The 26,596-nt window shown below is 44.0% G+C and overlaps 1 protein-coding gene across 3 annotated transcripts in view; it reads right to left on the bottom strand.

Annotated features, from left to right (window-relative positions):
* Positions 1-26,596, bottom strand: part of LOC144592672 (sodium/potassium-transporting ATPase subunit beta-1-interacting protein 3) — a 369,074-nt gene that overhangs the window by 52,084 nt on the left and 290,394 nt on the right. For all 3 annotated transcript variants that reach the window (XM_078397460.1, XM_078397459.1, XM_078397461.1), the window contains exon 4: positions 10,063-10,260. In XM_078397460.1, coding sequence (XP_078253586.1) covers positions 10,063-10,260 — 198 coding nt within the window. The remainder of the gene's footprint in view (positions 1-10,062; positions 10,261-26,596) is intronic.

The following is a 26,596-nucleotide window of genomic DNA, read 5'->3' as shown; positions in this document are numbered from 1 at the left end:
AATGGAACTGTTCGGTTCTGGAGAATGTGGAGCAGAGTGATGGTTTCCAGGGGATATAGAATACATAACTGCCCAAATGAGGAGCAGCAAGTGGTATTGCTGGCAGCTGGTGACAGGAAGGCATACATCCTGTCATTAGTACGGCAAGGTACAATGTGTTCCTGACAAGCTGTGATGCCTGCAGAAACAAAGCTATTCACTGTCAGCGGTGTAAAACACAAATCCCTGTGTTATCGGAGCAATATTTTGGTAGTGTATGCAAAATGGATGCGGAGTGAACACAAAGTGACATTCCAAAATGATCGAGACGCAAGGAACTGGAGATGCTGGAATCTTGAGTAGAACACAAAGTGCTGAGGTAACTCAGCGGGTCAGGCAGCATCTGTGGATGGAAATGGATAGATGATGTTTCGGGTCGGAGCCCCGTTCAAACTAAAGAAGGGGCCTGACCCGAAACATCATCTAACCATTTCCTGCACAGATAGTGCCTGACCCACTGAGTTACTCCAGCCCTGTGTATTCCTAAATAATTGTTTGGCATCACACTGCCCAGTATTAGGGTCAATGCTGGCAATCATTTTTGGTGTAATGCCTTTTTTGTTAATGGACCTATGTATGGCCGGATTGATTTTTGCGCCATGATTTTGCGCTGGGTAATTTTCTTCCTTATTGGTTGTGTTTAAGAAAGCTCCTGCCTGCTTAATGCAGCAAAGCAATGCAGTAGACCAAATTGAGGGCAGATGTCTCATTTAATAATGCGGATTTCTGAACTTGAAGATAATCCCTGCTAAAATGGCAAGGCATATGCTCCCCGCTTCACCACAGCAATTAGGTTTCACAAAAGAGCCTCTAGAGATCCAACTATTTCCTGAAAACACCCAGGTGACACGGTGGCGCAGCGGTAGAGTTGCTGCCTTACAGCGCCAGAGACCCGGGTTCGAAGCTGACTATGAGTGCTGTCTGTATGGAGTTTATATATTCTTCCCGTGACCTACGTGGGTTTTCACCCGTTTCCTCCCACACTCCAAAGACGTACAGGTTTGTAGGTTAATTGACCTGGTATAATTGTAAATTGTCACTAGTGTGTGTAGGATAGTGTTAATGAGGATCGCTGGTCGGTGGGCTAATGGGCCAGTTTATACTTTGTATCTCTAAAGTAAACTAAACTAAACTGAATTAACTTAAACAAAACCCACCTCGTTATCAATCAGAAATCAATTCAAATAACCTCAGCCTCTTCTCAGATGAACCTGCCTCATTCTTGGTTTTACACAAAAATCTCAGCTGCTGCCAGCCAAAGTGCTTGAGGATCAAGTGCCTGATGATTCACAAAGGAGTGTTGATAGAATCAAGGAAAATTGATCACATCAGCCATTCAGCCGTCCTGGGCAGTAGATTAGTGTAGCAGGTAGAGCTGCTGCCTCACAGTGCCAGAGACCCATGTTCAATCCTGCCTGACCTTGGGCGGAGTTTGCATGTTCTCCCTGTGAATGTGTGGGTTTTTACAGGTGTTTTGGTTTCCTCCCACACTCATAAGGTCATAAGTGATAGGAGCAGAATTAGGCCTTTTGACCCGTCAAGTTTACTCCACCATTCAATCATGGCTGATCTACCTTTCCCTCCTTACCCCACTCTCCTGCCTTCTCCCCATAACCCATGACACCCATACTAATCAAATATCTATCAAATGCTTAAAAATATCCATTGACTTTGCCTCCACAGCTTTCTGCGGCAAAGAATTCCACAGATTCACCACCCTCTGACTAAAGAAATTCCTCCTCATCTCCTTCCTTAAGGAACTTCCTTTAATTCTGAGGCAATGACCTCTGGTCCTAGACTCTCCCACAATTGGAAATATCCTCTCCACATCCACTCTGTACAAGCCCTGTCCACACTCTATCCACACTCCAAAGAACTGTGGATTTGCAGGTTAATTGGCGTCTGTAAATTGCCACTAGTGTGGAAGGAGTGAATGAGAACGTGAGATAATATAACATAGAACTAGTGTGAACGGGTGATCAATGTGGCATGGAATGACCAAATATGCCAATGGACTGAAGAGCCAGTTTCCATCTGTATTTCCAAAATAAACTAAACTAAACTAAACTAAAAATCCCCAGGATTCCAACTAAGAATGAGATCCCGAGCCTAATCCCCCCACACGATCCCTAGCATCGTGGCCACGGTTATTCAAGTACAATCCAAATACTGCTTACATGTGATGAGCGTTTCTGTCTCTACCACACTTTCAACTAGTAACTTCCAGACCCCGAAACCCTCTGGGTGAAAAAGATTTTTACTCATCGTCTTTCTAATCCTTCTGCCGATCACGTTAAATCTGTTCACTCCTTACTTTTGACCCCTCTACTAAAAGAAATATGTCCTTCCTGTTTAATCTATCAGCCACCTCATAATTTGATACATCTCACTTAGGTTTCCCCTCAGGCTCCCTTAGTCAATGAAAACCATCCCAGCCCATTTGATCTTTTATCACAGCAATGATTTTCTAATCCAGGCAACCTCTTTGTTAATCTTCGTGAAATCTCATGACCAAAACTAAAGATAATACTCAACCTTTGGGCTGACCAGTGTTTTACATATCGCTCTGCAAATACATGTTTCCATAACAGGAATTAGATATAACACGAGTGATGAATTGGGGAACATTATTTGCAATAGGTGGGCTGAATTGTTTATAACACAATTTCAATTCAAATCCAGAGAACCACTGGATTTCCGGTTACTTCGGAAATTGACAAACAGAAAAAAAAGTGTTGGATTTAAACAGTATAGAGGACAAAATAAAAACTGTTTCCATGTAACTTCACACAGTCAATCAGACACCATTGTCTCGTAAGAACATAGCTGGTACTTTAGCTGTGGTGGCCATAGAAATTGACTGCAATTGCATCTATTGATGCTTGAGAAAAGATATTCTATTAAATAACATAGCACACAGCCTTAAGTACTTTTAACTTGCAGTAATAAAATACACTAAACCCTTGTTATTATGGATCTCTTTATTAAGGATTTTGGTTTTTGTGGACAGACCTGCCAATCACATCCAGGCTGGGCCTGCCGACCCCACCCCCAGACCGCACCACCTCCCGAGCTGTCTCCAGTCACCACCATCGGCCCACACAGCTTCCTCGGCAGCTTCCAGGCCCTGCCTGTCGCCGCCACTACGACCCTTACTTGCACTATGGCCGCTCGTGGGCCGTGACCAATGACTCCGCAGATCCTCACCTCTCTCCCGGCCGCTACAAGGCCGGAGCCGTCAACTCACCTGGATTCCAGGCCCAGTTCCGGAGCAAGAGTCTGAAAAAGGGTCTCGATCCGGAACGTCACCTCTCCATATTCTCCAGAGATGCTGCATTACTCCAGCATATTGTGACATTTTGTGTATTAACCAGCACCTGCAGTTCTTTGCTTCTACTACTTATACAAAGACATTCTATTACCCAGTAAGCCCTTACTCGGTTATAGCAAATAATCGGCACTATATCAGATACCATACCCCCACTCCATGGTATGTTATAATAAGAGTTTACTGTACTCATTAAACTAATGAAACTATCTATATTTCTTGAAAATCCTGCATGAAAAAGAATGTTGTTATTACGAGTCTGAAACTCACTCGAATCCCCTATTGACGCATTATCTTTATTACACTATTTTCTATACAACAGGGTTTCTCAGGAACACGCCTCTCATGTTATAACAAAACTACTTATACACAGTTCTGATGTAACTTCCCAACTCTTAACACAAAAAAAGCAAACAAAAAATATTCCAAGCTTCTTCGGGGAGGGAATCAAACCAAAGATTATCCCAAGCCACAAATAACTCAAATAAAATTAACTTAAACATTTTCCATTTGATCCCTGCATGCATTTATAATATTTGAAAAGCTCCAATTAACTTAATGAGTTTCTATTAACTTAAACATATGTTTTCATTCTTGGTGGATTAAGGGAACTGCTCTCTGCAACAAAGAGACTCAGTTGTTGTCTTTTACAAAAAAGCACAACCCTAATTGTGCCCTTAAGTTTGCTCTGCATCTTGGACCAACATCAACGCATGGTTTGAGCATATCTACACAACACAGCTCTTTGTAAAGTAATTGCAAACTTTAGTGGACTGCAGAATTGCAAAACCTGACTACGTAAATGCCATCTTCCTTTCAGTGAACACTTGAGAAATCTACTAATTAAACAGTCATTTCATAGGCGTTATTGATCATTTTATTGCATTTTGCAGATATGATAATGTACTCTGATTCTCTCCATCACAAAAATTCAATATGTATCCTCCAGATGCAGCTTGACCTTTTGTTGCACGGACCCTGCTCAGTGTCATATAGGATTTGGCTGCTAATCTAGATGAAGTATTATGGCCAAACGTTTTAGCGTACCCAAATACTCACAAAAGATGGACAACCAACTGAGGGCTAACAACTATTTTGTTAAATGTAGAAATATTGATAGAAATACCGGTAGAAACCAAAAGTCAACTAATTGCTTCAAGGGTATTGAACAGTTTGCGTTCCTTGTATTTTAAAATATTACAAGGGCCTTCAGCCTTGCTCATCATTCAAAATGATTATAGCTGGTCAATCACTTCAGTGCCATTCTTTCCACTTTCTCCACATATCTCTCAATCCCTCTTGCATTATTGAATGTACTTAATGACTTGGCTTAACTGCCTTCTGTGGTGGAGAATTTCCCAGGTTCACCATACTCTGAGTGGAGAAATGTCTCCAAGTCTCAGTTTTAAATGGCTTACCTCGTGTCCTGAGGCTATGATCCCCGATTCAGGACTGCCAATAATCAGAATCTGTCCAATCCTGTTACAATTTTGTGGGCTTCTGTAAGGTCCTGCTCATTGTTTTGAACTCCAGTAAACATAACCCAATTAACAAAATCTCTCTATGCACGTCAGTCCTGATGTCCCACTAATCAGTCTGGTAAAACATCATTGCTTTTTCTCCATGGCAAAACATCCTCCAACAGACTAGACAGATAAAAACAGCAAATAAATCTCCAGATGGGGGCTCAGCAAGGCCCTATGCAGCTGCAGTAAGACGTCCTTGTGCAAATCTTCTTACAGTGAAGGACTGATGCTGACTGTACCTGAACAGGAGGTTTCAGTGAGTGGTCTGCAAGGACACCCACCTCTTGTTGCAGCTCCCTTGTTCCCTATCTATCACTATTATTGAAATAATAATCAGTCTCTCTGTTTTTAGTACTAAAGTGGATAACCTCATAAATATCCACATTACGCTGAGGCCTACTGCACATTTGACCACTCAGACCACTTGTGGAAATCATATTGGAGACTTTGTACTCTCCTCATTGTCCAGATTGTACCAAATTTTTTTTTTCCCCCTCTCTCTCTCTCTCTCTCTCCGTCTCTCTCTCGTCATCTCTCGTCTCTCTCTCTCTCTCTCTCTCTCCTTCTCTCTCTCTCTCTCTCTCTCTCTCTCTCTCTCGTCTTCTCTCTCTCTCTCTCTCTCTCTCTCCTCTCATCTCTCTCTCTCTCTCTCTCTCTCTCTCTCTCTCTCTCGTCTCTCTCTCTCTCTCTCTCTCTCCTCTCTCTCTCTCTCTCTCTCTCTCTCTCTCTCTCTCTTCTCTCTCTCTCTCTCTCTCTCTCCTCTCTCTCTCCATCTCTCTCTCTCTCTCCTCTCTCTCTCTCTCTCTCTCTCTCTCTCTCTCTCTCTCTCGCACACCACCCACTACCACTTTGTGTCATTTAGTTCCTTCATGGAAATCACATATATATTTACTGTGAGAAGCTGTAACCCAAGGCCCTTGGCACCCCATTCATTGCTACCTGCTGCATCGGAAAATTACCTGTTTATTCCAACACTATTTCTTATCTGTCAACAAATTCCCAATCCATGCATCTTATTGGAACCTTCTTAAAGGCTTCTGAAAGTACAAATACATCATATCCACTGATTCTCCCTTCTCCTGCAAATTATATCCACAAAACTTAGCAGCTTTGTTAAGCATGCTTTCCCTTGCATAAATCCATACTGATTTTGTCCAATTCCATTAATGCTTTAAAAATGATCTGTTGTTACATTGTTTTAAAATGGATTTGAGTATTTTCCCCACTATTGATGTTTGGTATTTTAGTCTGTAATTCCCTGAACTGTCTCTTCTTGCTTTGTAAATAGCGTGGTTACCTTTTCCACCCTGTAGAAGAGTCCGTTCAACCTCTTTATCTCCTTTTGCCTTTCCTACCGAAATATTCAACAGTTCAGTATAAATATTAAATATTCAACTGAATGTTCAGTTCCTATCCATGGTCAGCCTCCCTCAGTTATCGCAACAAGGTTATTAATCTACATTTGTACTGTTAACTCATTTACCTTGATGTCAATGCTGCACACATCAAATCCAATGCGTTTAGATTAATTTGTTTTTTGGCACCAGTGCCCTCTTTGCCTCATGCTTCTGTTTTCTCCACCTTCCACTTTTAGTTTTTCTTTTTCTATTATTTCTCTCCTTGTTTCTCCTCTTCTATCATCCTGCACAAGGGGTGGCACAGTGAGTCCTTGAGCATCAACATGTCAGAAAGTCGTGAGCACTGGAGAGTTGAGGATCAGACTGGTGAGAGTGTGGAGCTGAGCCTTTTGGGAACCTCAGGTATGGGGTTGGGGGTTAGTCAGTGCCAAATTGACGGGTGGGGCTGAAGGATCAAAGGGGTAGTTATAGGTCTTACCTGCAAGGGATGTTATCTAAGGATGGATTAGTGAAACATGATTACCACCATTGACGGTCATTATTGGGACAACTTAGTCGAAATCCCCCAGAAATATTCCAAAAGGATCATTACACCGGGAAACTACAGGTGCGGGAATCTTGAGCAAGACACAAAGTGCTGGAGGAATTCAACAGGCCGGGCAGAATCTGTGGTAAATGGACATAGGCATTTGAAATGAGACCCTTCTTCAGTCTCATCTTTCATGTTTCATGTTTCACTTGATACATTGGTGGCATAATCTTGAGGGCTTATCCTCAACATTGTCCATTAGCACTGCTTTCTTTCATTGGCTTCAAAATGCAGCTAAGAATATACTGAAACTGTTGGAGAACTGATGTGACTTTACCCATCATTTGAAAAAAGAGTTGATTTTTCTAACGTACAATATTGCTACATTTGGTGATGATGATTGGCAACCATTTTTTAATATTTGTCCTAATTTTATTTTTGTTTATTCGTGGAAACAATAATAGAGAGTGAGGTAATAGAGTCTGCTGATGGCTACCATCTGATTTGCGCTACATTACTTCAAGATTGCTCCCAGTTTTTGTAGCTGAGGTGAACTTATCCATACAATTTTGTTTTGATATACAGCTGACAGGAGCAGTAGCTAGTTTACTTCAGATATTTTTAATGTTCTTATCTGCTTTCTATTTATTTACAAGGCACAAAATCTCTGATAAAAGCAAGCTATTAATCTTTAGCTTCCAGCAGGGGTGGTCAGCTAGTGGTTCCATGCATTAGCAATCAGTCATCTGTCAACCAAAGTCTACTTACATTTTTTAACATGGTTGTACCATTTGTGATCCTCCATCAAATGATATTCATGTTTCAGTGCAAAGTGATACATTTTGTAAGGCTAATAGATAATGGATAAAAATGCACAGTGCACTTGTGCACTTGTGATCATCTACTGTGCACTGGCTATGTCTTAAAGAGTCAGTATCACCATGTTGCACCATGTTGGACGGTAAAACACAGTGAGTATAATCTCAGACTGCGGGGTTATGTGGCAGCATTGATCGGTGAAACTTTCAGCAACTTCTGATGGTTGTTCGCAGATGTTTTCCCAACTGCACTCCCATGATGGACTACTCATGGAGTGCAACAAAGGAGTACAGAACAGTTCCCTACCACTTAGAAAAATGAGCCACAGAAACACCCTTCGGTAAGTTAGACCTTCTGTGGAAACAGATTTCAGCGAAAATTAGGATGCCTTAGAAGCATTGACAGCGTGGGAATTTCACAATGTTTCCGAAGATGCTGTAATCTCGACCTGACTCGGCATTGTCGTGGTAATTGTTGTCGGGTAAAAGAAAATTTTGCCGATCTGCTACGACTTTGACAGTCACCGGTTGTCGCCTAAAAAATCGCCTAAGTTGGACAGACCCTTAACTGCCTACCCTTCTATGCCTCTCAGAATTTTATATACTTCTCACAGGTCTCCCCTTAACCTCTGACAATGCCAAGAATACAATCCAAGTCTGTCCTACCTCTCCCTGTAGCTAATACCCTCTAATCCAGGCTTCATTCTGGTAAACCATTCTGCACCCTTTGCAAAGCCTCCACATCCTTCCTGTGATGGGGTGACCAGAACTGCATGTAATACCCCAAAAGCAGTCTAACCAAAGTCCTGTATAGCTGCATCATGGCTTCCTGACTCTTAGAGTCAATGTCCTGACCAATGAAGACAAGCATGCCTTCTTTACCATTCTATCTTCTTGTGTTGTTTCAATAATAGAATAACAGTCCCTTATTCTAATATTGAAATCCAAGGTTCAGTTTCTTATAACCAGCAGATATACAGGGGCAAGCAGATACAATCTGCTCCTCCGTTATCTGCATATGCCAGTGTTAAGATAACTTGTAGTATCTGTATTGTTAGAGTTAGTGGGTTATGTCCATGGTACTGAATTAGATCATCAAAACACTTTTGCTGTATTAGAGGCAGTAAGTAGTTTATGGGAGACTAAGCATGTTCTGTACCTGTGTCCTGCCCTTAAGAGTTATCTCAGAACTGTTACATTTGCCAGCAGTATGTTTGACTGTGTGATACTCCAATTAATGTTGAGCAATTACAGTCCATTGAAAGTGCCCATTAGCTGCTTCCACTGTAATGAGGCACTTGAAAATAGTCAAAAGTCTGCTTCCCCAATTTTATTAGTCGTCGAATTATGCTCTTGTGAGGTTTAAAGTGTTCAGGATTTTTCTCTGCATGTTTGCTAAAATAATGATGGGTATCAAAAAAAATAGGATTTAGGTGACTGGGACAAATTGTGTGGTCTCATCACATGGGCTTGCTTCAATTTGCCTTTGTTTACATGTCTGAAGTTGAAAGAAGCTACCTTAAATGATGCATGAACTCTATAAATGTTCATAGAATTAAAATTATGGCAAGCACAATTTCAATTAGGGTACATTATTTCAAATTAAATTGGATTTTTTTTTCAGGAAAGTGCAATTTAATTCCTCTGGTAATAAGCTGCTTAGGGCATAATAATTTAGTTTTGGAAAACATGACAATTTTTAGTTTTTTTTTAAGTGCAGACAGGACCAGTGAGTGTATAAATATGACAAGAACTTCAATATACATATATGTACGTGCGTAGGAAGAAACCACAGTTGCTGGTTTACAGCGAAGATAGACGCAAAATGGTGGAGTAACTAAGCAGGTCAGGCAGCATCTCTGGAGAAAATGAATAGGTTACGTTTCAGGTCTGAAGCAGGATCCAGACCCGAAACATCACCTATTCCTTTTCTCCAGAGATGCTGCCTGACTTGCTGAGTTACTCCAGTATTTTGTGTCTACCTTCAATAAATAAAAAAAATATATTTATTTAATATATATATATAAACATAGCACAAAAAGTAAGGAAATTTGTGTTTGGTAGATTATTTCTTTGTTGTAACAATGCTTCTTGGCAATAAATCTTATACCGTTGGAAAGCCTGTTTATTTCCCTTTTAAATGGTGCCACATTTGTAAGGAACATGCATTTGTGGGATGAGCAGCAGAGCTGAGTATATGGGTTGCGCCCATGAAAAATGTGCCAAATCTTCTCTGCCAAGGCCAAACAGCTTATTCTGCTGTTGCTATTGACTCTTGTTTTGAGCTTCTGGTACCCCCAATGTAGTAAGTGCTCCAATAAGAACAGGTAGTCCTGAGATAACAATGACCTGAGCCAGGGTTTCAGCTGCAGAGAATCTGAGGCAGGGGCATAGTTTTGCATTGGCTGGGATCTGCAATCACAAACACCAGGATTTGAGCCGCAGTTCCATGGACCATACTTACTGACAGTAGTATTTGGAAGGAGCTGTGAATAACCTCCAGGTATTGAAAGTCGACGATGCAGCCAGTCACTGAGATATAGGTGCGGTCATCCAAGCTTTTGCTGGCTGAAGCAGTCAGCTCCTTCCTCACACACCCAGGCCCGTGCTCCCTCCACCACGAGCGGTGCATCGAGATATTGAAGGTCATCAGATCACTGTCCTGCAAACATCACAAAAGAATACAGTTTAAATCCATTTTTTTCTTTAGCTTCCCATTAAAATCATACTTGTTGACAAAGTGAAACTATTGATTGTGTTTGGCACTCTTTATGCATTACCATTATCGTAATTAAGTCAATAAATAGAGCAAAATGTTGAAACAAAGAACTGCAGATGCTGGTTTCTACCAAAGAAAGACACAAAGTGCTAGAGTAAGTCAGTGGGTCAGGCAGTATCTCTAGAGAACATGGATGACAGGTGACGTTTCCGGTCGGGACACTGCTTCAGACAACAGGAGCACACTACTTTGTTTCTTTCCTTGTTTGAGAGGAAGCTGCCAGTTTCAGCCAGTGTTTTAGATGAAATTTCTTGAATTAGCACAAAGGACATGAATTCTTCGACTTTAGGTAACCTCTACAAAATACCACCCCTCCACTCACTCCCCCATTACCCCCTTCCCCCACCGCACTCTCTTCAACCTCCCTCCCCACCCCTCCTCTTCCCTGAGCCCTGGCTGACCATGCACCTATCTCTCCTCTCCCCTCCACCATCAACTATATTCCTAAACAATTCGCACCTCATCAGACCTCCAGCTACATAATCCACTACTCTCTAATCCTTCAGTGTCACACCTTGTGTGTGTTCATCTCTAGCCTATGTCCAACTATCTGCCTATCACTCCCCGCCCGTGTTCACCTCTGGCCTAACATAGACACAAAAAGCTGGAGTAACTCAGCAGGACAGGTAAAATCACTCGAGAGAAGGAATGGGTGATGTTTCGGGGTCGAGACCCTTCTTCAGAGGGAAAGTCACGGGAGAGGGAAACGAGAGATTTTGACGATGATGTAGAGAGATAAAGAACAATGAATGAAAGATATGCAAAAAAATGACGATGATAAAGGAAACAGGCCACTGTTAGCTGTTTGTTGGGTGAAAACAAGAAGCTGGTGCGACTTGTGTGGGGGAGGGAGAGGGAGAGAGAGAGAGAGAGAGAGAGAGAGAGAGAGAGAGAGAGGGAATGCCGGGGTTACTTGAAGTTGGAGAAATCAATATTCATACCACTGGGCTGTAAGTTGCCCAAGCCTGCCTGTGGCCTGCCAGGCTTTGTCCTGCCCCTCCACTCTTCTAGCTTACTTTCCCTTCACCCCTGCGACCAGTCTGAGGAAGAGTCCTGATCCAAAACGTCACCTATCCATGTTCTCCATGGATGTTGCCTGACCTGCCGAGTTTCTCCAGCGTTTTGTGTCTTTTCTTAACACAGAGGAGGTCTGCTTGGGTTCCTAATTCTGTGTGGCACTTCTTCTTCTTGCGTTTGAGGCAGCAGAAATGATGTGACGCTCTCCAGGCGCTGTAGCCAGTGCAATGTGCTGTTGGCGAGGGCCGTGAGGTCTACTCCTCCACCAGGGGGCAGAGGACAGCGCAGTCGAAAATGACGTGAGTAACTGCTGCAGGAATTGTCTCCGAATGTAAATTGAGGACGGGACAGTACTTTTTAAACCTGTCTTAGATCACTACCTAGATTGTCAATGAAGTATCGTCAGTCGAGTGAGATTCCTGGGGCTGATTTTTCCCATGTGTACGCACCACCAGCACCTCCTAAACCTTAGCTCTCAACTGTATCATCCAAATTTCCTTACAACGTGGGGGGAAGCCATTTCTGTTCATGAAGTTAATGCTCGAGTAACCCCACTAATTTTCCATGTAGCCTATTCTTCACACATTCCCCCATTCCCCCAGATTCTACCACTCACTACTACACTAACATACAGTAGTGAATCAATCTATTAACTTGCATATCTTTAGGATGTGAGATGAAATAAGAGCACTTCTGGGAAATCCACCCAGTGGATTTAGAAAGACATGGGCAGCAGGGACGTGGCAGCATCAGCGCTTGCCAGTTCCTCTCTAAGTTGCATCCTCTATAAGTTGTGAATTGGGAACATATCACTGTTCCTTTGTCATCATTGGACCTAAATCCATGCATTCCCTATAAAGCAGTAATACAGTAGATCGAAATCGTGGAATTTCCCTTTGAAGCAGAGTTACATGAGTACCTCCATTGGACAAACTGCAACAATTCAAGAAGGTTGATCACCAGAGGTAATCCTATAACGTGACACACCAAAAACTAGCAAATGTGACAAGCAGCTTCATTGAAAGAATTTTTAGAATTTATAAAGAAAATGCTTGATTTTGGTTTCAGCTTCAGCTCAAGGTCTCTTGCCTTGGAGCTGGGAGACATGGCTTCAATCTCCAAATGAAAGGCTTGACTAAAGCTTGTGCGATATTAAGGGTTGTTACACTGATAATAATGCATTACATTTATATAGCGCTTTTCATACACTCAAAGACACTTTACAGGGATTTTAAAGAACATAGGGAAGTGAATAAATAGATAAATAAGTAAACGAACAGAGAAAGGAGACAGAAGGTGAGGTGACCTTCAGTGGTTGAAGGCAGTACTGAACAGGTGAGACTTCAGTGATGTTTTGAATGTGGTCAGTGAGGAGGAGTCTCTGACGGTTTGGGGTAGTGAGTTCCATAGGGTGGGAGCAGCGATGGAGAAAGCCCTGTCCCCCCAGGATCTGAGTTTGGTCCGGATGGGGGGGGGGATAGGAGATTGGCAGCAGCAGAGCGGAGGGTGCAGGTGGGAGTGTGCCTGTGGAGGAGGTCAGTCAGGTAGGATGGGGCCAGGTTATGGAGGGCTTTGTAGGTCATGAGGAGGATTTTGTACTGGATTCTCTGGGGGATGGGGAGCCAGTGGAGTTTGTAAAGGACGGGGGTGATATGGTCACGGATCGGGGTGTGGGTGAGTAGACGGGCACTGATGGCTGTGCAATCTTTCAAATGTTGCACAAAACCAGGAATCAATCCTCCCTCTCACTTTGCTCCAAAACCCCCCATAGATCCTCTTGCAGATGATGTTGGCAGCTCATTTCAATCAGTCAGGCTTGCAGAAAACTCTATCATTTCATTGACAGGATATGTTTAAGATGACAAAACTAAGCAGCTTTAAAATGATTTGAAGGTTACCAAATTTCAAAGGAAAAATCATTCAGCTGCAAATGTTTCTTGATAGGAAAACAAAATCCTCCACAGTGAACATTGATTTTGAGCAATTATTCAAAATTGAGTAATAGTCATGGAGTGATACAGTGTGGAAACAGGCCCTTTGACCCAACTTGTCCACACTGGCCAACATGTCCCAGCTACACTAGTCCCACCTGTCCATGTGGTCCATATCCCTCCAAACTTGTCCTATCCATTTGCCTGTCTGTTTCTTAAATTTTGGGATAGTCCCTCCCTCAACAACCTCCTCTTGCTGCTTGTTCCAAACACCCACTACCCTTTGTTTGAAAAGGTTACCCCTCAGATTCCTATTAAATCTTTTCCCCGTCACCTTAAAACTATGTCTTAACTTCCAAGGTTGGCAGAAGAGCGGCAGTTGAAGGAGTGAGTGGGGGATTGATTGCAGAAAGGTGAACCCTTGGGCAGAAGGAGGCTATCGGCAGCAGAGAAGAGAATAGGTTTCACTAAGCTCTCATTCGTAATTGGTGATTTTGTCCACTGAAGTAATGGCAGGCAAGTTGTTACAGTGTCTCTCATGCAGGATGTGGGAAGTCAGGGACACTGCTGGTGCCTCTGACATTTATCACCTGTGGAAACTGTGTCCAGGTGCAGCTCCTGAAGGACCGTGTTGGGGAACTGGAGCCGCAGCTGTATGACCTCAGGACCATCTGGGAAAATGAGGGATTCCTGGACCGGACCTACAGTGAGGTTGTCACACCGAGGGTACAGGAAGAGCGAAGGTGGGTGACGATGAGAAAGAGAAGTAAGCATGGAATGCACGAGCCGCTGGTGGCTGTACATATTGAAAATAGGTTCACCCTCTTGGGAGCTGTTGGGGTGGACGACATGTCAAATTGAGTGGCAGCCAGGGCTGTGACTCCAACTCTGGTGTTGAGGCTCAACAGGGAAGAGTGACGTCAGGCAGAGCCAGAGTGGTGGGCGACTCGACAGTCAGAAGTTCGGACAGGAGATTCTGTGGCAGCAGGCGAGACTCCAGGATGGTGTGCTGCCTCCCTGGTGCCAGGGTCCAGAGTATCTCAGAGCGGCTGCACGGCATCCTCGAGAGGGAGGGGGAGCAGCCGGAGGTTGTTGTGCATGTTGGCACAAATGATATAGGTAGGAAGAGGAAAGAGGTTCTGCAACACAAGTTTAGAGAATTGGGTAAAAGACTGAAAAGCAGGACCTCCAGGATAGTGATCTCAGGATTGCTTCCAGTACCTCGTGTTAGTGAAGGTAAGAACAGGAAGATTGGGGAAATGAATGTGTGGCTGGTGCAGGGGACAGGAATTTAGATTTGATGCAGGGGACAGGAATTTAGATTTGATGCAGGGGGCAGGGATTTAGATTTCTGGATCACTGGGATCTCTTCTGGGGCAGGGGTGACCTGTACAAAAGGGATGGGTTGCACCTTAACTTGAGGGGTACCAACATCCTGGTGGGCAGGTTTGCTCATGCTACATGAGAGGGTTTAAACTAGATTGGCAGGGGTTTGGGATCTCGTACAGGACAGAGGCACGTGAGAGGATGGAGGTTGGTAGGGAGGGTGGTGTGGGGAAGGTTAGTGGACAGAATAGGCAGGTGAAAGGCGGAGAGCGAGGAAGGAGGGTTGGTTTAAACTGCTCGTATTTTAATGCAAGGGGCCTGACGGGTAAGGCAGATGAGCTTAGGGCACTGATAGGTACGAGCAACTGGGACGTTACAGCCATGACTGAAACCTGGTTAAGCGAGGGGCAGAACTGACAGCTCAATGTTCTGGGGTACAGGAGCTTCAGAAGAGACAGGGGTGAAGGAAAAAGAGGATGGGGGGTTGAATTGTTGGTTAAGGAGGATGTCACGGCAGTGGTCAGAGGTGACATTACGGACGGTTCGTCTAGTGAGGCTATATGGGTGGAGCTGAGGAACAAGAAAGGGATGATCACCTTGTTGGGGGTGTACCACAAACCCCCGAATAGTCAACGGGAATTAGAAGAACAAATATGCCAGAAGATTGCAGACAGCTGCAGGTCAAATAAGGTTGTTGTAGTTGGGGATTTTAACTTTCCCAATATTGACTGGGAAAATCATAGCGTGAAGGGTTTAAATGGGGTGCAATTCCTCAAAAGTGTTCAGGAGAATTTTTTTAAGCAGTATGCCAAGGCCCCCACATGTGAGAGGGCAATGCTGGATCTAGTATTGGGAAATTGGGAAGGGCAAGTTAATGAAGTGTTTGTGGAGGAGCCTTTTTGGACTAGTGACCACAGTTCGATTAGGTTTAAGATAGTTATGGATAGGGACGGAGAGGCTGACTTGGCCTCTACTGTGGCAAAGAATTCCACAGATTTACCACCCTCTGTCTAAAGAAATTTCTTCTCATCTCCTTCCTAAAAGAACGTCCTTTAATTCTAAGGCTATGACCTCTAGTCCTAGACTCTCCCACTAGTGGAAACATCCTCTCCACTTCCACTCTATCCAAGCCTTTCACTATTCTGTATGTTTCAATGAGGTCCCCCCTCGTTCTTCTAAACTCCAGCGAGTACAGGCCTAGTGCCGACAAATGCTCATCATAGGTTAACCTACTCATTCCTGGGATCATTCTTGTAAACCTCCTCTTAACCCTCTCCAGAGCCAGCACTTCCTTCCTCAGATATGGTGCCCAAAGTTGCTCACAATATTCCAAATGCAGCCTTACAGAGCCTCAGCATTACATCCCTGTTTTTGTATACAACCCTCTTGAAATAAATGCTAGCATTGTGTTTGCATTCTTTACCACCGATTCGACTTGCAGATTTAAGGGCCTGTCCCAGTTACGCAATTTTTAAGGCGACTGCCGGCGACTGTCAAAGTTGTAGCAGATCACCAACATTTTCTTTTACCCCTACGACAATGTCCACGACAGTGCCGAGTCAGGTTGATACAAGTTACTTTTTTTGTGAAACTAGCACCTGGCTAAGAGATTACACCGTCTTCGGAAACATCGCGATATTCCCACACTTACCTGAACGTCAAACTGTCGCCTCCAATCTACCTGTCAAATGTCCTGACGGTAAATAAATTGGTTAAACAAAACTATCTTCTGGTATCTTCAAATGCCTTTTCTTAATTTAATATTACGTGCTTCTAAATGCATCTGCGACAACCTAGCAAACCTGGGGACAGCATGCGACAGCGCCCGCAATAAGCTACGATACCTGGCGACAAGCCAGCTGTCGCCGAGAAATTTAGATCTGGAAAAATTTTCCGCGATGCGCCGAGATCCGCTACGATTCATTGAAGACTCCTCACGATCATGCCCACAACACCCCGGCAAACGTCCGTCAGTCGCCTTAAAATCGCCTAAGCGTGACAGGCCCTTAACCTTTGGGAATCCTGCACCAGCACTCCCAAGTCCCTTTGTACCTCCAATTTCTGGATTCTTTCCCCATTTAGAAAATAGTCTACTCTTTTATTCCTACTACCAAAATGCATGACTCCACACTTTGCTACACTGTATTCCATCTGCCACTTTTAGTTTTAGAGATACATCGCGGAAACAGGCCCTTTCGGCCCACCAGGTCGGCGCCGACCAGCGATCCCCGCACATTGACAACATCCTCTATCCACAAGGGACAATTTTTACATTTATACCAAGCCAATTTACCTATAAACCTGTACGTCTTTGGAGTGTGGGAGGAAACCGAAGATCTCTGAGAAAACCCACGTAGGACACAGGGAGAACGTACAAACTCCGTTCAGACAGCACCCGTAGTCAGGACCGAACCCGGATCTCCGGTGCTGCATTCGCTGTAAGGCAGCAACTCTACCGCTGAGCCCACTCTCCCAACCTATCCAAGTCCTTCTGCGGTCGGTCTCTGCTTTCACTACACTACCTGCCCTTCCACCTATTTTCGTATCATCCGCAAACTTGGCTACCATGCCTTCAATCCCCTCATCATTAATATACAAATTGCAGAATCGCAGCCCCAACAATGACCGCTGCCCTGCTAGTCACTGGCAGCCAACCAGAAAAATCCCCTTTAGTGCCACTCGGTCTTCTACCATCCAGCCAACCTTCTATCCATGCTAGTATCTGCCTTTTGATACCGTGAGCTCTCATCTTCCTTAGCAGCCTCATGTGTGGCACCTTATCAAAGGCTTCCTGATTTAGGTCCTTCGGCCTATCAAGTCTACTCCACCTTTGGCTGATTTATCTTTCCCTCTCAAACCGATTCTCCTGCCTTTTCCCCATAACCCCTGTCACACGCTAATCAAGAATCTACCTATCTCTGCTGTAAAAATATCCATTGACTTGACCTCCACAGCCTCCACAGATTCACCACCCACAGGTTTGGAGGTATATGGACCAAGCACAGGCAGGTGGGACTACTGTAGCTTGGACATGTGGGCAGGGCCGGATTAAGCTAGTGCGGGCCCCGTAGCATGTGTTATAAAGCGGGCTTAAATACGGGACAAGGTGATGTCACCACCCGTGCCCCACGTGATCTCACCCAGCCAGCGGCCACGTGCTCCCGCTCCACCAATGACGGCCGCCCGGGCCAGGAGGCGGGTTGCAACCTCCGTCCGGCGAACACACTTGGCCTCGCACCCCGAACACACTCAACCCCGCTCCCCGAACACACTCGGCCCCGCACCCCGAACACACTCAACCCCCCTCCCCGAACATACTCGGCCCCCCTCCCCGAACTCCGTTAACGTTAACGAGCTCCGTTACCCTACACTGTCCTGACCTATAGTGTCAAGGCCTACAGCGGCCCACGGGCCTAATACGGGACTCAGAGAGTGTGTGATGGACAGGTTTAGTTTAGAGATACAGCGCAAAATCAGGCCCCCTCCCCGCACACACCAGGGACAATTTTTTACATTTACCAAGCCAATTAACCTACAAACCTGTACGTCTTTGGAGTATGGGATGAAATCAAAGATCTCGGAGAAATCCCACGCAGTCACGGGGAGAACGTACAAACTCCGGACAGACAGCACCCGTGGTTGGGATCGAACCCAGGTCTCCGGTGCTGCAAGCGCTGTAAGGCAGCAACTCTACCACTGTGCCTCCGTGGGGAGAATGACAAAGGATTGCGAGAAGAGGGCCGGAGGAGTGGGAGCCGCGGGTGCCAGAGAAGTAGAGACAGGGAGGGCCGGAGGAATGTGCAAAAGGTTAGGCCGAAGGAGTAAATAGAGGCGTGACTGGAGGTATAGGAGTGAGAGGGATGGAGTGGGGGTAGGGAGTGCTGGAGCAGTGGATGCTGAGTGGCATGCAAGGTGTGGGTAGAGGGGGTGGTAGAAGAGTGGAGGAGGGGACAGGGCCCGGGAAGTGAGGAGAGAAGGCCGGGGGATGGGTGAGAAAAGGGCCCAAGCTTTTGGGATGGGTGAGAGGGAGGCGCAGGATTTTGGGAATATGGGCCAGAAGAGTAGAAAGAGAGAGCGGTCCGGACGGGTAGGGGCTGAGAAAAGGCCGAAAGTGTGAGGGAAAATGCCTATAGAAATGGAAAGTAAAGACCGGAGGGGGGTGGGGGGACATGGATGGAGGTGTGGGGGAAAGAGGTTTGGAGGAAACGGGGAGAGCATAATGGAGATGCGCAGGGGGGAGGGAGTGGGATGGAGAAGAGGAGGGAGAGTGGGACAGAAGACCGGGAATAAAGGGGGAGGTAGATTGGCAGAAGAGAGGAGACTGGAACAGTAGCTATTTGGAGGGACGAAAGTCTGGGAGGTGAGAGGGAAGGGGGATTGGGGAGAGAGACGCCCAGTGGAGTGGGGAGAAAGAGAGCCGGAGGAGTGGGAGAGAGAGAAGACCGCAGGAGTGAAGAGAGAGAGAGAAGGCCCTAGCAAGGAGAGGGAGGGGCACGCAACAAAGCATCCCCCAGCGGGATGCCGATTTCAAGCATTTAGCGCCCTCGAAAGTGCGGGACCCATAGCAAGTGTTACTTTTAGACAATAGACAATAGACAATAGGTGCAGGAGTAGGCCATTCAGCCCTTCGAGCCAGCACCGCCATTCAATGCGATCATGGCTGATCACTCTCAATCAGTACCCCGTTCCTGCCTTCTCCCCATACCCCCTCACTCTGCTATCCTTAAGAGCTCAATCCAGCTCTCTCTTGAAAGCATTCAACGAACTGGCCACTGCCTTCTGAGGCAGAGAATTCCACACCTTCACCACTCTCTGACTGAAAAAGTTTTTCCTCATCTCCGTTCTAAATGGCCTACCCCTTATTCTTAAACTGTGGCCCCTTGTTCTGGACTCCCTCAACATTGGGAACATGTTTCCTGCCTCTAATGTGTCCAATCCCCTAATTATCTTATATGTTTCAATAAGATCCCCCCTCATCCTTCTAAATTCCAATGTATACAAGCCTAATTGCTCCAGCCTTTCAACATACGACAGTCCCGCCATTCCGGGAATTAACCTAGTGAACCTACGCTGCACGCCCTCAATACTTTTGTTACTATGTTAATCCGGCCCTGGGTTGGGCAAGTTAGGCCGAAGGGCCTCTTTCCACATTGCATCACTCTATGACTCTATGACTATGACTAAAGAAATTCCTCCTCATCTCCTGATGTTTTCAGGAAGGGTCCCAACCTATCCATGTTCGCAAGAGATGCTGTGTGAACCTGTGCCGAGTTGCTCCAGTACTTTGTGTCTGTTTTTGGAAAGCGAGCTGTTCAACCTGCTTTCATTTACACATGGTGATAAGCAAACGAGTAGCTGGAGCTCTCCTCTGCTGGAAGTTTCTGTAATCGGCTCTGTATCGACTAAGGTAATGGCAGCAGCAAGTTTAAATGTGCCTGATATAATTGTTGTATAAATCATCCAACCTCTTGTGGTGAGGAAAAGGCAGGCTGTGAATTGCAAACTGCCACATTGCTGATGATTTGCACCATTCTGCCATCAGCTTTGTAAAAGTGGCAGTTTGCTCTGAGTCTCCACGCTAGTTGCTGCAGTTGCATCCTAATTGCTGGTTAAATTAGCTGTCGAAGGTTGGAGCTGCTGTTAATACCTTTTCACAGAGAGTTGTGTTCCTACAATGTCAATCATCCTTTCTGGTTTGGAAAAGGAACATTTGAAACTGTGGCTTCTCATTTCTAAAACTATTGTTCAGATATGTTTAAGGATGAAAACAAATCTTCTTAACTAACAGAGCAAACTAGAAAAGAAAACTTCCAACAAAGTCAAAGCATTAATAATTTTTAATTGATTAAATGATAACGATGGACCGATAATGACAATGATTGTTACTGGTTCCAGTTTTAAGAGAAGGTGAAAGATATTATTCAACAAGAATTTTTACAAACCTAATTGCATTATTGCTGTTGGGTAACAGTGCACACTTATTTTAGAGTTATGGAGATTATGGAGAATGGAACTGGAGCCTTTAGCCTTGAGTCCACAGCGACCAAACCATCCATTTACACAAATTCTACATAAAACAATTTTTATTCTCCCCACATTCTCAACAACCCCTCCCCACCCAGATTCAACCACTCACCTGTACACCAGAGGCAATTTACAGCGGCCAATTAATCTACCAACCTATATATCTATGGGATGTGGTTGGAAACCAAAACACCCAGAGGGTGGCACAGTGGTGCAGCAGTAGAGTTGCTGCCTTACGGTGCCAAAGACTGGGGCTTGATCTCCACCACGGGTGCTATCTGTACCTTTTCCCCATGACTTGCGTGAGTTTTCTCTGGGTGCTCCAGTTTCCTCCTACACTCCAAAGACATACAGGTTAGTAGGTTAACTGGCTTGGTAAAACTGTAAATTGTCCCTAGTGTGTGTAGGATAGTGTTAGTTTGCGGGGATCACTGGTTGACGTGGACCCGATGGGCAGAAGGTCTTTTTTTCCGCGCTATATCTCTAAACTAAAGAGAAAACTATACGGTCACAGGGAAAAACTCCAAACTCAACACAGATAGCACCCGTAGTCGGGTGGGGATTAAATGCAGGTCACTGGTGCTCTGAGGTCACAACTCTACTAGCTACACTACTGTGCCCAGACAATATCTTCTTTATTGTCCCGGTTCACAAGAATGCTTGCAATTCCACTCCACAGTGATTCAGCTGAGCTTTCACGTGTCATTTTTGCTGCAATTCCACCAATGAATAATTCCCACTTACATTTTCAGAAATGGACTTGTCATTTTTTTAAACTTATTTATAGATTGGTATGGACTCTATAGGCAGTCTGTAGAAAATTATCAAACCACCTCAGTTCATGACGGCTTCATGTAGTGCATTATTAAAAAGTAACACAAATGTTTTGATGTGTGAAATATGATCTATTGTATTTGGGCTTCAGTCATTTATTGAATGGTCCAGTAATGCATTGGTTTAAAGAGCAATTCATCCTCTGTGATAAAAATAGTAAGTTGGAAATCCTTTACAGCTTTTCAATTGTATCTGTTATCAAAATAAATACATTTTTGAAACTTCATGGCTTGCTTTTCAATAATTTCATCAGAAGAGCAAAGCAGGAAATTCTTATTTTAGCACTTTTTGAGCCGAATATCACTAATGTTTTAGATTTATCGCACTACATATAGCCCTTAAATGGCTGGTATTGATCCAACATCATCTTATCATTGTCAATGGCTGTGATCTCATAAGTATCAGAGGCAATGTGTCAGCTCACTGAGCCATAAAATGAAAGGTTGGATAAAAGGAGCAAAAGACAAGAGAAATGGGTCAATTAGAGAAAAAAATAGAACAGAAGAGTGTGTGGGAAAAATATAATTGATTCAGAGAGAAACGAAAAGAAAAAAAAAGCTCCAAGGGAAATATTGATGAGAACAAGAAGGAGAGGAAAACATAGATATTTTTTTAGATTTTAGATTTAGAGATACAGCGCGGAAACAGGCCCTTCGGCCCACCGAGTCCGCGCCGCCCAGCGATCCCCGCACATTAACACTATCCTACACACACTAGGGACAATTTTCTTACATTTACCCAGTCAATTAACCTACATACCTGCACGTCTTTGGAGTGTGGGAGGAAACCGAAGATCTCGGAGAAAACCCATGCAGGTCACGGGGAGAACGTACAAACTCCGTACAGACGGCGCCTGTAGTCAGGATCGAACCTGAGTCTCTGGCGCTGCATTCGCTGTAAGGCAGCAACTCTACCGCTGCGCCACCGTGCTGCCCATAGTCATTCATTTGGATTTGGAAACTGATGTATCAATCCTTAAAGTCAAAGTGGCAAACGATGTATGGGGAATGTACAAATATTCTTGACCCATGAAGTATAAAACCAAACACCACCAGCCTTCATGATCGGGAACAATGCAATAATCAATCCTATTGTCTATTGTCTATTGTCTATTGTCTAATCCCACTACTCTGCTTTTACAGGAATATAGGAAATGCCAGATGATGGCATGGTGGCGCAGTAGTACAGTTGGTGCCTTACAGCACCAGAAACCTGGATTTGATCCTGACTATGGGTGCTGTCTGTATGGAGTTTGTACATTCCTCCTGTGATTGCGTGATTTTTCTCCAGGATCTCTGGTTTCTTCCCACACTCCAAAGACGTACAGGTTTGTAGGTTAATTGGCTTTGTAAATTGTCCCTTGTGTGTGTGGGATAATGTTAGTGCGTGGGGATCGCTGGTCGTTGTGGACTCAGTGGGCCGATGGTCCTGTTTCTACACAGTATCTCTAAAAGTAAATATTTCAATCTCTGGCAGGTGTATGATGCAATTGTAATAGAGTTGTTGATAAATTAAAACATTCAATTGCACACAATTAACTTACAGTACAAGATGTGATGCTAGGAAACATCAGGCATTTGGCTTTTGCCATGATGACTCGCTGAGTAGAGAGTCTGCCTTGGGATTATGAGATTGGCCTTGGGAGTGATGTGGCCTGACCAAGTATAATAGAGTCTTGATGCTGGAAATATTGGCCTGGAAGAAGACACCGATGGTGGTTCATTTCTACTGGTGTTCTGGTGGATTTGCACAGAAAGCATTGGGAGCATATCTCCAGTCCTTTGAGAGTACACGTGTAGGTAGCTGATGTCTCCGAAACATGCAGGAGCTTGGTGATTGCTGCATAGTAAACCATGGCCTTTCTGTCAGGTTTGAGTCCTGATCTTCAAATGCTATTTTCCTAAATCATCAAAGGGTGTACTGGCAAACAAAGGTGATGAACTTCACCACCAATGTATACCAGGTGGCCCTCAAGATTTGGGGATCACTTCATGTTTCCTTGGTTCCTGTTGATCTTTATATGTTAGGGGATGGTATTGCTCAACAGGACCAAGTTGATGGACTACCTTTGTTTTGTGAGCCTTAAATCTGTGTCTCATTCTCTCATTTGCTTCAGTGGACAAGTCGATGATGATTTTGAGTTTGGTCTCTGGATGTACATTTATACAAAAATTATGTGCATACTGCAATATAATGGATAATTCTATCAACAATTAATGAGCAGTCCTGAGCTACTGTCTACCTCATTGAAAACCCGCAAACTCTCTTTACTCGGACCTACTTGACTCGGACTTTACTGGACTTTATTTTGCCCTAAACGTCATTCCCTTTATCATGTATCTGTACACTGTGGATGGGTCGATTGTAATCATGTATTGTCTTTCAACAATGATGCAACAAAAGCTTTTCACTGTACCTTGGTACACGTGACAATAAATTAAACTTAACTAAATTGAACTAAACTAAACTAAACTAAACTGAACTGAACTAAAGGCAGAGCTTAGAGCCACCGTGGTTCTGCAGAGAAGATGATGCAGGTTGAATATTTCTTCTGTGAATGAGCTAAATTCTAATGGGAAGCTTGTTGGAGTCGAGGTGCAGCATTGCAATGAGAATGAATGAGAACACTTTGCTTGTTAGAGATCTGCACTGAAATTGTAGATCTGCTCGTTAAAACCATGGCTTGCCTGTCATGGCATAACTTATCTAGGATGGAGTCTAAATAGGGAATTGCAAGCCATGCTTAGAACACATATAGCTAATAAAAAACCATTGCTACTAGCAAGAATCAATCTTCAAAGAACCTCCAAATGTAATTCAGAAGCAGTACATAGAACACAGAACAGCACAGTACAAGAGCAGGCCCTTTGGCCTACAGCATCTGTGCCGAACATGATGCCAAGACCAAATCTTATCTGCTTACACATAATCTATTTCTTACATAGCAATATGTCTATCAAAAGTCTCTCAAATGCCACTGTCATATCTGCCTCAACCACAACCAAAGGCTGTGCATTTCAGGCACTCACCACCATCTAAATAAAAAACCTACCCCACATATCTCATTTAAACTTTGTTCCTCACATCTTAAAGCTATGCCCTCCAGTATTTAATTCTTCCATCCTGGGAAAAAGATTCTGACTGTCTATCCTATTTATGACTTTCATTATTTTATATACTTCTATCAGGTCTCCCTGCAACTTCCAGAGTTCCAGAGAAAACAATCCAAGTCTGTCCAACCTCTCCCTGTAGCTAATACCCACTAATTCTGGTAAACCTCCTCTGCACCCTTTCCAAAGCAGCCACATCCTTCCTGTAATGGGGGACCAGAACTCCAAATGCAGCCTAACCAGAGTCCTATTAAACTGCATCAGTAATCAGATTTGAAGTCATAAAGTGCATTTTCAGTGATTGAGATTTTGATTAAATTCTTTAACGTGGTGCACAAAATAAAGATCTTCCAGCTCTGAATCCTTTTTATTTTGTCTAACCAGCATTGTCTCAAGAATTACTCCTGGGTTCCAAAATCATTTTGATAATGAATAACAAATAGGTTGCATAAAAATATAGTGTTGTATTCATCAAGACAAATTGCAAACAAAAGCTCAGAATCTGCATTGCTTAATATTGGAAAATATGTCATTAGCAGCATGACACTGTACAGGTATTATCTACCCTGCGTGCTGCTAGTGTTACTTCACAAGAGATGCATGATCGACTGCACCAGTTCAATGGTGCATTAGGGTGAGAAAGACTCGAAAAGTGCAAAGGTATTGAATTATTCATCAATTGAGAGTTAGATGGCCATGATTATCTTTTTGACTGAAAATATGAGCTAAGTGCATATTTTCTCACAGTTTTTCACAGTATCTTGTAAAGGGGAATATCATGCAATATTCATAATACTGGCGTGTATTTTTAGCAAAGCCTGGGAGAAACTTTTTTTGAATAAACTTCCCGGTGAGTTGGCCCAGGAGGGATAAATGGCAGGACTATTGCTTTCAAGCAAAAGCCACATGTTCAGGATCTAATGAGCCTTTCACTTTGACTCTTTCTTTCCTTTCATGCATATTCCTTGCTGAAGGGAACTATAAAAAAAAATGAAATCAGATCATATTTAAGGTGAACCTTACTGACCTGCAATAGTGATCCAGGAATAAATCAAGAGCATTGTCTGCTAGAGAGAGCCCCACTAATATTACATCCTCTGAGGGAATGGGCGGTGATGTGGAGCAGGATAGCTCACTCAGCTAGTGTATTATGATGTAGATTTGTTGTCAAAAGTGAAACATTGAACAGGGAGATAATGTGAGGCAGAGTGACTAACTTCGATTTATATGATGCATTCAATGTCTTAAAACCTCCAAAGGCACTTCGTGGGAATATTATGAAATAAATAAAATCATGTCAAGCCGTCTAGGAATATGCTGGGGTGACACAGTGACATCGCTGTGGAGTCTCACAGATCCTGTGGCATGGGTTCAGTTCTGACCAGCAATGCTGCCGGTGTGGAATTGCACGTTCTCCCCGTTGCACATTCTACCCGCGAATGGTGAAAAGCCTGGATAGAGTGGATGTGGAGAGGATATTTCCTTTAGTGGGAGAGTCTAGGACCGGAGGCCATAGCCCCAGAATAAAAGGACACTTTTAGAAAGGATTTTCTTTAGTTAGAGGGTGGTGAATCTATGGAATTCATTGCCACAGGAGGCCAAGCCAATGGATGTTTTTAAGGTGATTGATAGATTCTTGATTAGTATGGGTGTCGGGGATTATGGGGAGAAGGCAGGAGAACAGGGTTTAGAGGAAAAGATAGATCGGCCATGATTGAATGGTGGAATTGACTTGATGGACCGAATGGCCTACTTATGAACTGATGAACCATATAGCTGTCCATTACATGTTCTGGTTTCCTCTCACATCTCAAAAATGTGCAAGTCAGTAGATTAATTGGTCATTGTAAATTGCTCCGTGTGTGTGTGTGATTAGTACAATCTGTTGGGGGGGAGGTGATTGGAATGTGGGGAGAATAAAATAGGTATAGTGCAGGGCTGGGGTAGACACAAGAGATTGCAGATGCTGGAATCTTG

The sequence above is a fragment of the Rhinoraja longicauda genome, chromosome 4, assembly GCF_053455715.1.
Source record: "Rhinoraja longicauda isolate Sanriku21f chromosome 4, sRhiLon1.1, whole genome shotgun sequence".
In the NCBI taxonomy this organism is placed as follows: domain Eukaryota; kingdom Metazoa; phylum Chordata; class Chondrichthyes; order Rajiformes; family Arhynchobatidae; genus Rhinoraja; species Rhinoraja longicauda.
Note: the sequence above shows the minus strand (reverse complement) of the source record. Positions and strands in the feature narration are given on the sequence as shown.